General features: G+C 44.2%; 1 protein-coding gene across 4 annotated transcripts in view; it reads left to right on the top strand.

The window, feature by feature from the left end:
* LOC139566638 (protein FAM193A-like) overlaps window positions 1-14,690 on the top strand; it is a 36,415-nt gene that overhangs the window by 4,275 nt on the left and 17,450 nt on the right. For all 4 annotated transcript variants that reach the window (XM_071387880.1, XM_071387881.1, XM_071387879.1 and 1 more), the window contains 9 exons: window positions 741-925; window positions 8,379-8,546; window positions 9,086-9,317; window positions 11,939-12,063; window positions 12,299-12,446; window positions 12,664-12,738; window positions 12,963-13,037; window positions 13,160-13,272; window positions 13,676-13,930. In XM_071387880.1, the coding sequence (XP_071243981.1) occupies window positions 741-925; window positions 8,379-8,546; window positions 9,086-9,317; window positions 11,939-12,063; window positions 12,299-12,446; window positions 12,664-12,738; window positions 12,963-13,037; window positions 13,160-13,272; window positions 13,676-13,930 (1,376 nt within the window). The remainder of the gene's footprint in view (window positions 1-740; window positions 926-8,378; window positions 8,547-9,085; window positions 9,318-11,938; window positions 12,064-12,298; window positions 12,447-12,663; window positions 12,739-12,962; window positions 13,038-13,159; window positions 13,273-13,675; window positions 13,931-14,690) is intronic.

The raw sequence follows: 14,690 nt of genomic DNA, 5'->3' as shown, positions 1-14,690 counted from the left end.
ATTATTTGTAGATTAGTCAGTCAGCATTTACCCAAATGCATGACAGATTTGATGATGTCGAAAAACGACCAAATAGAGAGACACCGACCCGTACCACACAGACGCGTAACACACGCACACACGCAGAGAAAGTGGGGGAAACAGGCAAGCTACAGGTGGAGGTGTAACAAGGAGCAGAAACACCTGAGTCCTGAACAAACGCACACATTGTATAACATTAGTTTCCCTCTGTCTGATGACTCAGCATTATAGAGGCTTTGGCTCCTCCTTTCCTATCAGCGGGAGATAATGACCTAAGACAGAAAGCCACACCAGTGTTTAGACGTCTGTCTTGCTAATGACTTCATGTTAATGGCTGTTCCGCGTACACTGTCTTGCCTCACTCGTAAGAGCCACTCTGTGTTGGCGACGTCTAGCGGCTAATTGAATTCCGAAGTTGGGGAGAGCCCGACAATTCCTGGAGTGACCCTCTGGCCTGGAATGCGCTTGTTTTTCTTTCCATCTATTTTTCTGCTATTTGCTTGATTACGTTCTCTAATTTCCCTCCTGTTCTGCAATTTTGTCTCTAGTCAAGTATAACGAGCATCGACTTCTATGTGCACTTTGCTGCAATGAAATAATTCAGAATACAAACCTAAGGTGACAGTTGGTAAAGTTGTGTCACTTTTATGGTCACGCTTGGTTGCATTATCACTGCTGTTTTGCACTTTCTGATGCCCTGTAATTTCTCATTCCCCCAGAGCCAAGACTTCCTGTTGCAAATGCCTGTGGGTAATGGAGGCTTGGGCCAAGAGCTGCCTGCCACAGGGGGCAGACTGACCAATGGTGGCACACCCCCAACCCTCCCCACTCTCCCCGTCCCAGACCTCACCACCTCTATGACCGCTGACACTGTGTGCAGTTGTGAGGCCTGCAACGAGAGACGGTGAGCTGGATGGACACATTTGTGGTGGTCACTAGACAACCACACTAGAAAGGACGAAAGTGTATCGTTTGACATATTGAGCTAGCCTAGTATATCAGCTATGTGTTCAGGAAGTTCCAAGAAGTTGCCACCTGTGCTACCATCCTTTCTAGCATTGTCAGATAATGACTAATCTAGTCCACCAGCCGGCTCTCTCTCTGTCGAACAGTCTGGAGTGGACGACCAATCCGCTGGTTTTATTGGTTGATCTCTGTCCATCAGCGTCTTTTCTTTTTCTTTCAAATACTTTAACTTCACTTGATTGATTACCTGTTTGCTAAAACTCTAATAGTTCACCTAATTTCAGTTTGACAAAATAAGCTAAACTCAGCAAAAAAATTGCCTTTTTCAGGACTCTTGTCTTTCAAAGACAATCCAAATAACTTCACAGATCGTAATTGTAAACGGGTAAACACTGTTTCCCATGCTTGTTCAATGAACCATAAACAATTAATGAACATGCACCTGTGGAACGGTCGTTAAGACACTAACAGCTTACAGACGGTAGGCAATTAGTCACAGTTATGAAAACTTAGGACACTAAAGAGGCCTTTTTACTGACTCTGAAAAACACCAATAGAAAGATGCCCAGGGTCCCTGCTCATCTGCGTGAACGTGCCTTAGGCATGCTGCAAGGAGGCATGAGGACTGTGGATGTGGCCAGGGCAATAAATTGCAATGTCCGTACTGTGAGACGCCTAAGATAGCGCTACAGGGAGACAGGACGGACAGTTGATTTGTCCTCGCAGTGGCAGACCACGTGTAACAACACCTGCACAGGATCGGTACATCTGAATGGAATGAGCGTTACACCGAGGCCTGTACTCTGGAGCGGGATCGATATGGAGGTGGAGGGTCCGTCATGGTCTGGGGCAGTGTGTCACAGCATCATCGGACTGAGCTTGTTGTCATTGCAGGCAATCTCAAAGCTGTGCGTTACAGGGAAGACACCCTCCTCCCTCATGTGGTACCCTTCCTGCAGGCTCATCCTGACATGACCCTCCAAGCATGACAATGCCACCAGCCATACTGCTCGTTCTGTGCGAGATTTCCTGTTGGATCGGAGGGTGAGGGCTAGGGGCTATTTCCCCCCAAAATATCTGGGAACTTGCAGGTGCCTTGGTGGAAGAGTGGGGTAACATCTCAAATCTGGTGCAGTCCATGAGGAGATGCACTGCAGTACTTAATGCTGCTGGTGGCCACACCAGATACTGACTGTTACTTTTGATTTGGACCCCCCCTTTGTTCAGGGACACATTATTCAATTTCTGTTAGTCACATGTCTGTGGAACTTGTTCAGTTTGTCTCAGTAGTTGAATTGTTGTTGTTGGTCATGTTCGTTTCATATAAAGCAGTAAAAAGTAAAATGTGCTCAGTACTAGTACGGTTTTAAGCCGAATACTTCTCTATGCTGCCTGCCGCATAATCTGTTTTCTATTGCGCACATATGATACACAGTTGTTGGTCTGAACACGTCTCTGGAGCCACTGAGACAGAGGAGCATGTATCAATCCTTCACTGCAATTCATTGATTTATTGCGGCCAGCAGTTCAAACAAAATAATAATGATTCTCAAATCAGTCGGGTCATTTAAAAAAACAATTTAAAAAAAACACATTCGTTCGCAAACTGCACATCACTACCACATATTTCCCTGTTATCTCTTCGGTCATGGTGATCTGGCTCTGCTGTGGTGGCTGTTCGGACCAGAGTATGTGAGCGAAGCTGGAGCGGATCGAAGAGTGGAGCGTGCCCAGTTTGACTGCCGCAAGATTCCCAAAGGCTGGAGCGTCGGCCTTCTCTCCAGCTCCAATTTCGCTGCAGTAGTGCTCACTTCACGAACTCAGGGCATGCCCGGCCCAGGATGCATTTGTAGTCTCCTTGTGTGCTGCTGCTATAGCCCCTTGCTTTAGCTACTGTGATGGAGTTCACTAAATATTTTCATAAAGAAACTGATAAATCAAGGTGACTTACAAAGATGAGGAGCAAGAGAGGGAGTGGATGATGTAGTGTCCACAACTAAAGAATCGTTGTCGAATCTGAAAAGACACATCCCAATAGCATGATAGTGTATTTACTACGTGTACACAGTGGTGGAAAAAGAACCCAATTGTCATACTTAAGTAAAAGTAATGATGCCTTAATAGAAAATGACTCTAGTTAGTCACCCAGTAAAATACGACTTGAGTAAAGTCTAAAACTATTCGTTTTTAAATATACTTAAGTATTAAAATTATTAATCATTTCAAATTCCTTATATAAAGTTAACCAGACTGCACAATTTTTCTTCTTTTTAACCAGGGGCATACTCCAACACTCAGACATAATTTACAAACGAAGCGTGTGTGTTTGGTGAGTCCGACAGATCAGAGGCAGTAGGGATGACCAGGGATGTTCTCTTGATAGTGTGTGAATTGAACCAACATTCAGAATGTAATGAGTACTTTTGTGTGTCAGGGAAATTTATAGAGTAAAAAGTACATTTTATTTTCTTCAGGAATGTAGTGAAGTAAAAGTTGTCAAAAAATATAAATACTAAAGTACAGATACCCCCAAAAAACTACTTAAGGTATTTATACTAAAATACTTTACACCTCTGCCTGTACATGCTAAAAGAAAGGGACGAGTTGGGTAGATAACTAAGTGCGTCATTGTAGCAAAGTATTTATAAACCAAAAATCTGATCTCAAACTTTTTGTTCTATTATCTATACAATAGACCATCCTTTTTTGGTTTTAATTTGTATTTCATTCTATGTATGTTACATCCTACAGTTGAAGTCGGAAGTTTACATACACCTTAGCCAAATACATTTAAACTCAGTTTTTCACAATTCCTGACATTTAATCCTAGTAAAAATGTCCTGTCTAAGTCAGTTAGGATCACCACTTTATTTTAAGAACATGAAATGTCAATGCTTTTATTTCTTTCATCACATTCCCAGTGGGTCAGAGGATTAAAAACACACAAGTAGTTTTTGCTAGAATTGATTTTAAATTGTTTAACTTGGGTCAAACGTTCCGGGTAGCCTTCCACAAGCTTCCCACAATAAGTTGGGTGAATTTTGGCCCATTCCTCCTGACAGAGCTGGTGTAACTGAGTCAGGTTTGTAGGCCTCCTTGTTCGCACAAGCTTTTTCAGTTCTGCCCACAAATATTCTATAGGATTGAGTTCAGGGCTTTGTGATGACCACTCCAAGACCTTGTTAAGCCATTTTGCCACAACTTTGGAAGTATGCTTGGGGTCGTGGTCCATTTGGAAGACACATTTGCGACCAAGTTCTCATTTAATACTGCGACCTGGCTGAGATAAAGCAAAGCAATGCGACAAAAACAACACAGTTGCACACAAACAAACGTACAGTCAGTAACACAAAAGAAAAGAAAAATAGAAAAATCTATGTAGTGTGCAAATGTAGAAGAGTAGGGAGGTAGGCAATAAATAGGCCCTAGAGACGAAAATAATTACAATTTAGCATTAATACTGGAGTGATAGATGTGCCGATGGTGATGTGCAAGTAGAGATACTGAGGCGCAAAAGAGTAAGTAATAATATGGGGATGAGGTAGTCGGGTGTGCTTTTTACAGATTGGCTGTGTACAGGTACGGTGATCGGTAAGCTGCTCTGATAGCTGATGCTTAAAGTTAGAGGGAGACTCCAGCTTCAGAGATTTTTGCAATTCGTTCCAGTCATTGGCAGCAGAGAACTGGACGGAAAGGCGGCCAAAGGAAGTGTAGGCTTTGGGGATGACCAGTGCAATATACCTGCTGGAGCGCGTGCTACGTACGGGTGGGTGTTGCTATGGTGACCAGTGAGCTGAGATAAGCCGGGGCTTTACCTAGCAAAGACTTATCGATGACCTGGAGCCAGTGGGTTTGGCGACGAATATGTAGTGAGGGCCAGCCAACGAGAGCGTACAGGTCGCAGTGGTGGGTAATATAAGGGTCTTTGGTGACAAAACGGATGGCACTGTGATATACTACATCCAATTTGCTGATTAGAGTATTGGAGGCTATTTTGTAAATGACATCGCTGAAGTCGAGGATCGGTAGGATGGTCAGTTTTACGAGGGTATGTTTGGCAGCATGAGTGAAGGAGGCTTTGTTGCGAAATAGGAAGCCGATTCTAGATTTAATTTTGGATTGGAGATGCTTAATATGAGTCTGGAAGGAGAGTTTACAGTCTAGCCAGACACCTAGGTATTTGTAGTTTTCCACATTCTAGGTCAGAACCGTCCGGAGTAGTGTTGCTAGTCGGGAGGGAGGGTGCGGGCAGCAATCAGTTGAAGAGCATGCACTTAGCTTTACTAGCAGTTGAAGGCTACGGAAGGAGTGTTGAAGCTCGTTTGGAGGTTTGTTAGCACAGTGTCCAAAGAAGGGCCAGATGTATACAGAATGGTGTTGTCTGCGTGGAGGTGGATCAGAGAATCACCAGTAGCAAGAGCGACATCTTTGCTATATACAGAGAAAAAAAGAGTTGGCCCGAGAATTGAACCCTGTGGCACGCCCATAGAGACTGCCAGAGGTCCGGACAAGAGGCTCTCCGATTTGACACACTGAACTCTATTTGAGAAGTAGTTGGTGAGGCAGTCATTAGAGAAGCCAGGGCTATTGAGTCTGCCGATAAGAATGCGGTGATTGACAGTCGAAAGCCTTGGCCAGGTCAATGAAGACAGCTGCACAGTACTGTCTTTTATCGATGGCGGTTATGACATCGTTTAGGACCTTGAGCGTGGCTGAGGTACAGCTATGACCAGCTCGGAAACCAGATTGCATAGTGGAGAAGGTATGGTGGGATTCGAAATGGTCGGTGATCTGTTTATTAACTTGGCTTTCGAAGATTTTAGAAAGGCTGGGCAGGATGGATATAGGTCTGTAACAGTTTGGGTCTAGAGTGTCTCCCCCTTTGAAGAGGGGGATGACCGCGGCAGCTTTCCAATATTTGGGGATATGAAAGAGGTTGAATAGGCTAGTAATAGGGTTTGCAACAATTTCGGTGGATAATTTTAGAAAGAGAGGGTCCAGATTATCTTGCCCAGCTGATTTGTAGGGATCCAGATTTTACAGTTCTTTCAGAACATCAGCTGTCTGGATTTGGGTCAAGGAGTTTGGACAAGTTGCTGCAGGGGGTGCTGAGATGTTGGCCGGGGTAGGGGTAGCCAGGTGGAAAGCACGGCCAGCCGTGGAAAAATGCTTATTGAAATTATCGATTATCGTAGATTTATCGGTGGTGACAGTGTTTCCTATCCTCAATGCAGTGGGAATTAGTGCTACAGGAAGCACATTTCTGTTTCATAAAGCTTGCCTTAGCTTTCCTAACTGACTGAGTATATTGGTTCCTGAATTCCCTGAAAAGTTGCATATCGCGGGGCTTTTCGACTCTAGTGCAGAACTCCACAGGATGTTTTTGTGCTGGTCAAGGGCAGTCAAGTCTGGGGCGAACCAAGGGCTATATCTGTTCTTAGTTCTACATTTTTTGAACGGGGCATGCTTATTTAAGATGGAGAGGAAATAACTTTTGAAGAGCAACCAGGCATCCTCTACTGATGGGATGAGGTCAATATCCTTCCAGGATACCCGGGCCAGGTCGATTAGTAAGGCCTGCTCGCTGAAGTGTTTTAGGGAGCGTTTGACAGTGATGAGGGGTGGTCGTTTGACCACGGACCCATTACGCACGCAGGCAATGAGGCAGTGATCGCTGAAATCCTGGTTGAATACAGCAGAGGTGTATTTAGAGGGCAAGTTGGTCAGGGTGATATCTAAGAGGGTGCCCATGGTTACGGATTTAGGGTTGTACCTGGTAGGTTCCTTGATGATTTGTGTGAGATTGAGGGCATCTAGCTTAGATTGTATGATGGCCGGGGTCAGCGTCCCACCTCGCCAACAGCCAGTGAAATTGCAGGGCGCCAAATTCAAAACAACAGACATCTCATAATTAGAATTCCTCAAACGTACAAGTATTATACACCATTTTAAAGATAATCTTCTTGTTAATCCAGCCACAGTGTCTGATTTCAAAAAGGCTTTACGGCGAAAGCACACCATGCAATTATGTTAGGTCAGCGCCTAGCCACGGAAAACAATACAGCCATTTTCCAAAGGAGAGGTGTCACAAAAGACAGAAATAGCGTTAAAATGAATCACTTACCTTTGATCTTCATCTGATGGCACTCCCAGGTCTCCATGTTAGACAATGAATGTTTGTTTTGTTCGATAAAGTTCACATGTATGTCCAAATAGCTACATTTTGTACGCGCGTTTAGTCCAGTAATCCAAAATACACAAGGCGCGGGCACTAAGTCCAGACGAATAGTCGAAAAACTTTCCATTACAGTTCGTAGAAATATTTCAAACGATGTATATAATCAATCTTTAGGATGTTTTTATCATAAATCTTCAATAATATTCCAACCGGACAATTCCTTTGTCTTTAGAAATAAAAAGGAACGGAGCTCGTGCTCACGGCTGCGCGCGTGACTAAACTAAAGGCTTTCAACCAGGCCACTGGTTCAAACAGCTCTTATTCTCTCCCCCTTCACAGTAGAAGCCTGAAACAACTTTCTGAAGACTTGACATCTAGTGGAAGCCTTAGGAAGTGCAATCTGACCCCATAGACACAGTATATTGGATAGGCAATCATTTGAAAAACTACAAACCTCAGATTTCCCACTTCCTGGTTGGATTTTTCTCAGGTTTTCGCCTGCCATATGAGTTCTGTTATACTCACAGACATCATTCAAACAGTTTTAGAAACTTCAGTTTTCTATCCAAATATACGAATAATATGCATATTCTAGCCTCTGGGCCTGAGTAGCAGGCAGTTTACTCTGGGCATGCTTTTCATCCGGACGTGAATATACTGCCCCCTACACCAGTGAGGTTAAACAGAGTTCGTACCTAACAGTACAAACTCTGAAGATAGATGGCAGGGATAAATTCAGATATGGTGTCCAGGGCACAGCTGGGGTCTATAACAAGCGGCAACTGTGATGGACTTGTTTCTGGAAAGGTGGATTTTTAAAAATAGAAGCTTTAATTGTTTAGGCACAGACCTGGATAGTAGGACCACCCCTTTGGCAGTTCTATCTTGTCTGAAAAAGTTATAGTTAGGGATGGTAATTTCAGGATAAATAAATGTGTGGATTTGTTGATTTGTGTTGAGTTATGCAATCACAGAATTGTGGAATCCTGGAGGGACTGGATATTAGCCCTTTAAAAGAGGAACATGGATGCACAGAATCACTAATACTTCGACTATATGGGTTGTAGGAAACGTAGGAAACGCTCATTTTTGTTTTCTTTTGCATAATGTTTGCTTGCCCTAATGAACATGACCCTGGGTCCCTTGTCTAAGAGCACCCAGTGTCCTCTCACTGATGCATCACAATTACCTCTTTGACCTTCACCCCCTCCAGGGAGATTTCGGCTGAGTCAGAGCGCGAGTCCCAGCTACTGCAGAACCACTGGTCGGAGGTACGCTACCTAGTGCGGTGCATCTACCGCCAGACAGGCACGCCGCTGGCCGACGACCACGACCATCCCCTGGACCGCGACAAGGAGGGCATGAAGGAGCTGGTGGACAGGTAAGAAGACCCAGCTAGAAAGAAGGCAGCATGTCTTCCACCCTCTTTCCCTCAGTCTGTCTCTGCCTTCTTCCTTCCTCCCCTCTTTCTATTCCTTCCATCTTTCCTTCCCTCCTACTTTCCTTTACACACTCTCCTTCCTACCCTCCATCTCTCGCTGCTTCCTGCCTCATTCCTTTCTTTCCTTTTGCCCTCCATGCTCTCTCCCATCCCTACCATCCTCTTTTCACTTCCATCTTCAAGGTGATCAGTTATCTGACAAGAGTACCGCAGTAATCATTGAGGAGTGGTTACCTCACTTTCCCTTATTCAATTTTGCCAGAAAAGAGATTACTTTCAGAAAATGGTAAGTCATTTCAGAGGCTAAACCTTCCTCTGCTACTACTTGGCGCTAGACCATTTGTTACGTCGTTCCAGAAAAACTAAATCAAACTCGAGTCATTTGAAAGTGTTTGAGATGCATTTGACTGACCACCATAGATAATCACTACAAGTATTAGCATATTGTATGATATCCATCTTGCCCACCTCCTGTTCAGGCTGTGCGAGAAGGACCCGTATCAGCTCTACCAGAGGCTGGAGCAGCAGGCCCGCGAGTACGTCCTAGAAATGAAGGTGCGCCTGCTCAAGCACCTGTCGACCGGCTCCAAGGCTGCGGCGGCTGCCGCCCAGGGCCCCCCGCAGGCCCACCAGTTCGTCTCGCTGCTCCTGGAGGAGTACAGCGCCCTCTGCCAGGCTGCGCGCACCATCAGCAGCTTCCTCCTCACCCTGGTGAGTCTTCTGCTGTTAGCGATAGCATTAAAGATAGCATCACGTTAGCATTAGCAATAGCATAGTCTTAGACCAGTGGGCTTTTAAACAGTTTTGCTCAATAACTTTCAGGGTTGGCATTTCCGCTAGCCTTAGTGTTAGCCTTAGTGTTAGCCTTAGTGTTAGCCATAGTGTTAGCTTGTGCGTTAGCCTTTATCAAATCAAAGTTTATTTGTCATGTGAAATGCTTACTTACAGGCTCTAACCAATAGTGCAAAAAAGGTATTTGGTGAACAATAGGTAAGTAAAGAAATAAAAACAACAGTAAAAAGACAGTGAAAAACAGTAGCAAGGCTATAAAAAGTAGCGAAGCTACATACAGACTCCGGTTAGTCAGGCTGATTGAGGTAGTATGTAGATATAGTTAAAGTGAATATGCATATATGATAAACGGAGAGTAGCAGTAGCGTAAAAGAGGGGTTGAGGGGGGGGGGGGCGCACACAATGCAGATAGTCCGGGTAGCCATTTGATTACCTGTTCAGGAGTCTTATGGCTTGGGTAAAAGCTGTTGAGAAGTCTTTTTGTCCTAGACTTGGCACTCCGGTACCGCTTGCCATGCGGTAGTAGAGAGAACAGTCTATAACTGGGGTGACTGGGGTCTTTGACAATTTTTAGGGCCTTCCTCTGACACCGCTTATAGGCTGTCTTTTGAGGATCTCAGGACCCCAGGCTTTGTCGTGCCCTCTTCACGACTGTCATGGTGTGTTTGGACCGTTCTAGTTTGTTGGAACTTAAAGCTCTCAACCTGCTCCACTACAGCCATGTCAATGAGAATGGGGGCGTGCTCGGTCCTCCTTTTCCTGTAGTCCACAATCATCTCCTTAGTCTTGGTTACGTTGAGGGACAGGTTGTTATTCTGGTACCACCTAGCCAGGTCTCTGATCTCCTCCTTATAGGCTGTCTTGTCGTTGTCGGTGATCAGGCCTACCACTGTTGTGTTGTCTGCAAACTTAATGATGGTGTTGGAGTCGTGCCTGGCTATGCAGTCGTGGTTGAACAGGGAGTACAGGAGGGGACTGAGCACGCACCCCTGGGGGGCTCCAGTGTTGAGGATCAGCGTGGCAGATATGTTGCTACCTACCCTCACCACCTGGGGGCGGCCCGTCAGGAAGTCCAGGATCCAGTTGCAGAGGGAGGTGTTTAGTCCCAGGATCCTTAGCTTAGTGATGAGCTTTGAGGGGACTATGGTCTTGAACGCTGAGCTGTAGTCAATGAATAGCATTCTCACATAAGAGTTCCTTTAGTCCAGGTAGGAAAGTCAGTGTGGAGTGCAATAGAGATTGCATCATCTGTGGATCTGTTTGGGCGGTATGCAAATTGGAGTGGGTCTAGGGTTTCTGGGATAATGGTGTTGATGTGAGCCATTACCAGCATTTCATAGCACTTCATGGCTACGGACGTGTGTGCTACGGGTCTGTAGTCATTTAGGCAGGTTTCCTTTGTGTTCTTGGGCACAGGGACTATGGTGGTCTGCTTGAAACATGTTGGTATTACAGACTCAATCAGGGACATGTTGAAAATGTCAGTGAAGACACCTACCAGTTTGTCAGCACATGCCCGGAGCACATGTCCTGGTTACCTTTACGGTTGCCTTTGTGTTAGCCATTTTGTTAGCATCAGACTAGCACAGCTTGGTGCTGCTCAGTGTCTCTTTAGCGGTTTAGCCTGAATTTTGGCGACAACAACAGTTATACTAGACTTGCCCCCAGTACGTGAAGGCTAATAAGTAACGTTGCCTCAGTAACTTGCACAGGATTAACATGGGCTTTAGAATCTCCACAGAACTCTGGGACAAGCCAAAGACGGTGTCACAGAATGACTCATACTTTTCGGAAGCAGCACAGATGTTTGTCTGAAAGTTGTCACCTTAGATTAGGGACAATAGTCATCAGCCTAGACAGCTGCCACTGCTGTGGTTCTGGAATACGGGGTAGCAGCCATTTAGCCACCTGACAATGGTGTCGCTCCAGTTACTTTATACACACACACACACATTGAGGTCCAGATTATTGACAACCTTGATAAAGATGATTTAAATACTGAGCTATATTTTATGCTCAAAGAAATTTGGTAAATCATTTTATACTAATACAATTGCTCAGAGAAAGTGATTTTGTTTATCAAGTAATAAAAAAAAATCTCTCAAAGGTAGGGGTCAAAATGATTGTTTCAATACTTCACCTTTTGAGGATAACGGCACTGAGCTGACATGGCCATTGCAAAATGTAGATTTTGTGACCAATTTAAGCATTTCTTTGGATTTTGATGTGTGCTTGAGCATACAAAATAGCACAGTATTTTGATCTTTCTATAGTCATTTTTGCTTATCTTTATGAAGGGTGTCAATAATTTTGGACCGCACTGTATATTAAGGAATTTTCTGAATTATTATTTTAGAAAAAAAAGAAAATGTGTTAACAGATAGTGAAAGAGGATGATAATGGGGAAAGACATCGAGGTTGTGTCAAACGGCCCTATGCGAACACAGTAGACATGTGTGCCTGAGGCTGCGGCATTACCGCTTGACCGGCCAGGACGCATGAACTTGGTTTCTAACTCTTTTCTTGTCTGGGTTCCACAGGAGAACGAACACTTGCAAAAGTTCCAGGTGACGTGGGAGCTGCACAACAAGCACCTTTTTGAGAACCTGGTGTTCTCTGAGCCCATCCTGCACAGCAGTTTACCTGCACTGGTTGCACAGCTGAGGTAGGACTGAGTCTAATGACAAAACAGCCATTAAGAAGAGGTGTTATTAAAGTGTATGCTTCTTTTTTTTTTTTCATAGACTCCTTATATAATCCCTTTGTTTTGTTTGTCTTAGTATAGCAACATCATTAAACCTGGTCTATCCTCAAACCTAAATAGGCCATTGGTATGATAAACTGGCCTAGCTGTGTGTTTCCAATGTTTTCTTTAAAAAAATTATGCAATTTCTGATTAGGCATGGCACGGCCTCCCTCGACACGTACAACGAGGACATGTACAGGACCCTGCTGGAGAGCTACCAGCAGCTGGAGCAGGAGATGGCCGCCGTGGCGGCCGAGTGGCAGGAGTGTGAGAAGAGGATTGACGACTACGTCGACGAACAGGTACACACACACACAGACTGAGAGAAACGCATCAAATACACACACAATATCCCTGTCTCTGCTACACTCCACGGGCTGTTCCTTGTGTGACAATGGAACTTAAATACGTGTAATTTACATATTGTGATGTCCTGAAGGTTTTTAACACATACGTCTCCTTTGAATGGTTTCTTTTGGTTTTTCTGATGCTTAACAACTAGTTTTCTCTTTCTGGCAGCTGCTTTTTAAGGTGGAGGGCCAGAATCTCACAAATCAACGGACAGAACCACATAAGTCTTTAATTAGCAAAAATGTAAGTGGTTTATCACACAACTAAATTTCAAGTAATAAGACAATTACTCTAGGTATCAGCATTGGCTATCTTTTCATTCCCTAACCCTTACCCATTTTATTTATGTCATATTATTTATATAGTCCAACAGAGAAAAGGTGAATAGGTGCTCTAATTTATTAAAAAGCCGACACTTTTCGACCTCAATCTGTCAAAGCGCATAATTAATGTCTACCTATTTCCAGACTTTGAAAACAAAACAACGGATGCTGAAGGAAGACTGGGAGTTCTTTAAGCAGAGGAGGTTTATAGAGGAACAGGTATGATGAACAAACAGTCTATAGAAATAGTATTTTTTTTTTGTGAAACTGGTCGGACAGATTTTGACCGTGTACATTTTTAAATCTGCTGTACATTAATTGTATTATTTTTCTCTTCGCAGTTAACCAACAGTAAGAAGTCTTTAGCTGGTGACAGTAACTTTACAGACACGATGAGAATGCTCTCCTCTCGTCTCAGCATTCCAGACTGTCCAAATTGCAATTATCGAAGACGGTGAGTTTGGAGGATTCATTTAGCCTGCGATTTACAGATGGTGCGTTTGTTTCTTTGTAGCGTGTAAAGTAAAATACTCATTTTTTTTTTTTTTTTTTTTTTTACCTATGTGGGTATTGTATGACATAAGTCCAATGAGACATTCAAACTTGTGTGCGAGGTATGTTTTTAATCATAATTTATTAACCCAAAGTAAAACAAATCGATGTTTCTAACCAGTACCCAGTGACCTTATTCAGTGACCTGAAAGGAAATGGGGTATAAAAGTGTTTAGCATCTCATGAACCACATCAATATAATATATTAACCACAAAAACGATGACCTGGAACACCACCACTGGCCACCTGCGACCCAATCTTTGTGAAACCACCTTTTAATTAACAACCATCCCTCCTCTCCCAGATGCACCTGCGACGACTGCAGCCTCTCCCACATCCTGACGTGCGGCATCATGGACTCGCCCATTGCCGAGGACCTCCACATCAAGCTGCCGCTTCAGGCCACGGAGCCCCCACAGCACCGGGACTACCTGGCCGATGTGCACCCCCCCAGTCTCTCCTCCGGGGGCAGCTCAGCCTCCGCTTCGGCCTCCAGCTCGCCCGTCACCATACAGCAGCACTCGCGCCTCATCCTGCCAGAAGGGGTCGCCACCACCTTGTAAGTCCACCAGGGGTGGCGTGTTCTTTGTTGTAAAAATATGTATTTATTCAGCAGATTATAGCAAATTTATTTTCAAAACAAGACCTTAGTATATCATGTAAAGCAATAAAATAACATACAAAAAAAAATACATTACAATAATGTAAAAAAATACCTATCTATCAAAGATACACATTACTAAAATGAACAAAGAACAGGCTTATGAGTTCATGCTAGTGCTGGGACGATCAACTGAAAATTATCAACACATTATCGTGGACATTATGCTGATATCGTTCATTACGATAAATAACATATAGGGCCCTACTAGGCGTGGCAGGTAGCCTAGAGGTTAGAGCGTTGGGGCAACCGGAAGGTTGCTGGATTGAATCCCCGAGCTGACAAGGTAAAAATCTGCCGTTCTGCCCCTGAGCAAGACTTCCCCGGGTGCCGAAGACATGGATGTCGTTGTGTTAAATGCGGAAGACACATTTCAGTTGAATACAATCAGTTGGACAACTGACTAGGTATCCCCCTTTCTCTAGAGAATTATTTTACCTTTATTTAACTAGGCAAGTCATTTCAGAACAAATTCTTATTTACAATGATGGCCTACACTGGCCAAACCCGGACGACGCTGGGCCAATTGTTTGCCGCCCTATGGGACTCCCAATCACAGCCGGATGTGATACAGCCTGGATTCAAACCAGGGACTGCAGTGAAGCCTCTTGCACTGAGTGCCTTAGACCACTGCGCCACTCGGGTGCCCTTAAATGTG

Source organism: Salvelinus alpinus, chromosome 39 (assembly GCF_045679555.1).
Source record: "Salvelinus alpinus chromosome 39, SLU_Salpinus.1, whole genome shotgun sequence".
NCBI lineage: Eukaryota > Metazoa > Chordata > Actinopteri > Salmoniformes > Salmonidae > Salvelinus > Salvelinus alpinus.
This window is presented reverse-complemented; position numbering and strand designations above follow the sequence as displayed.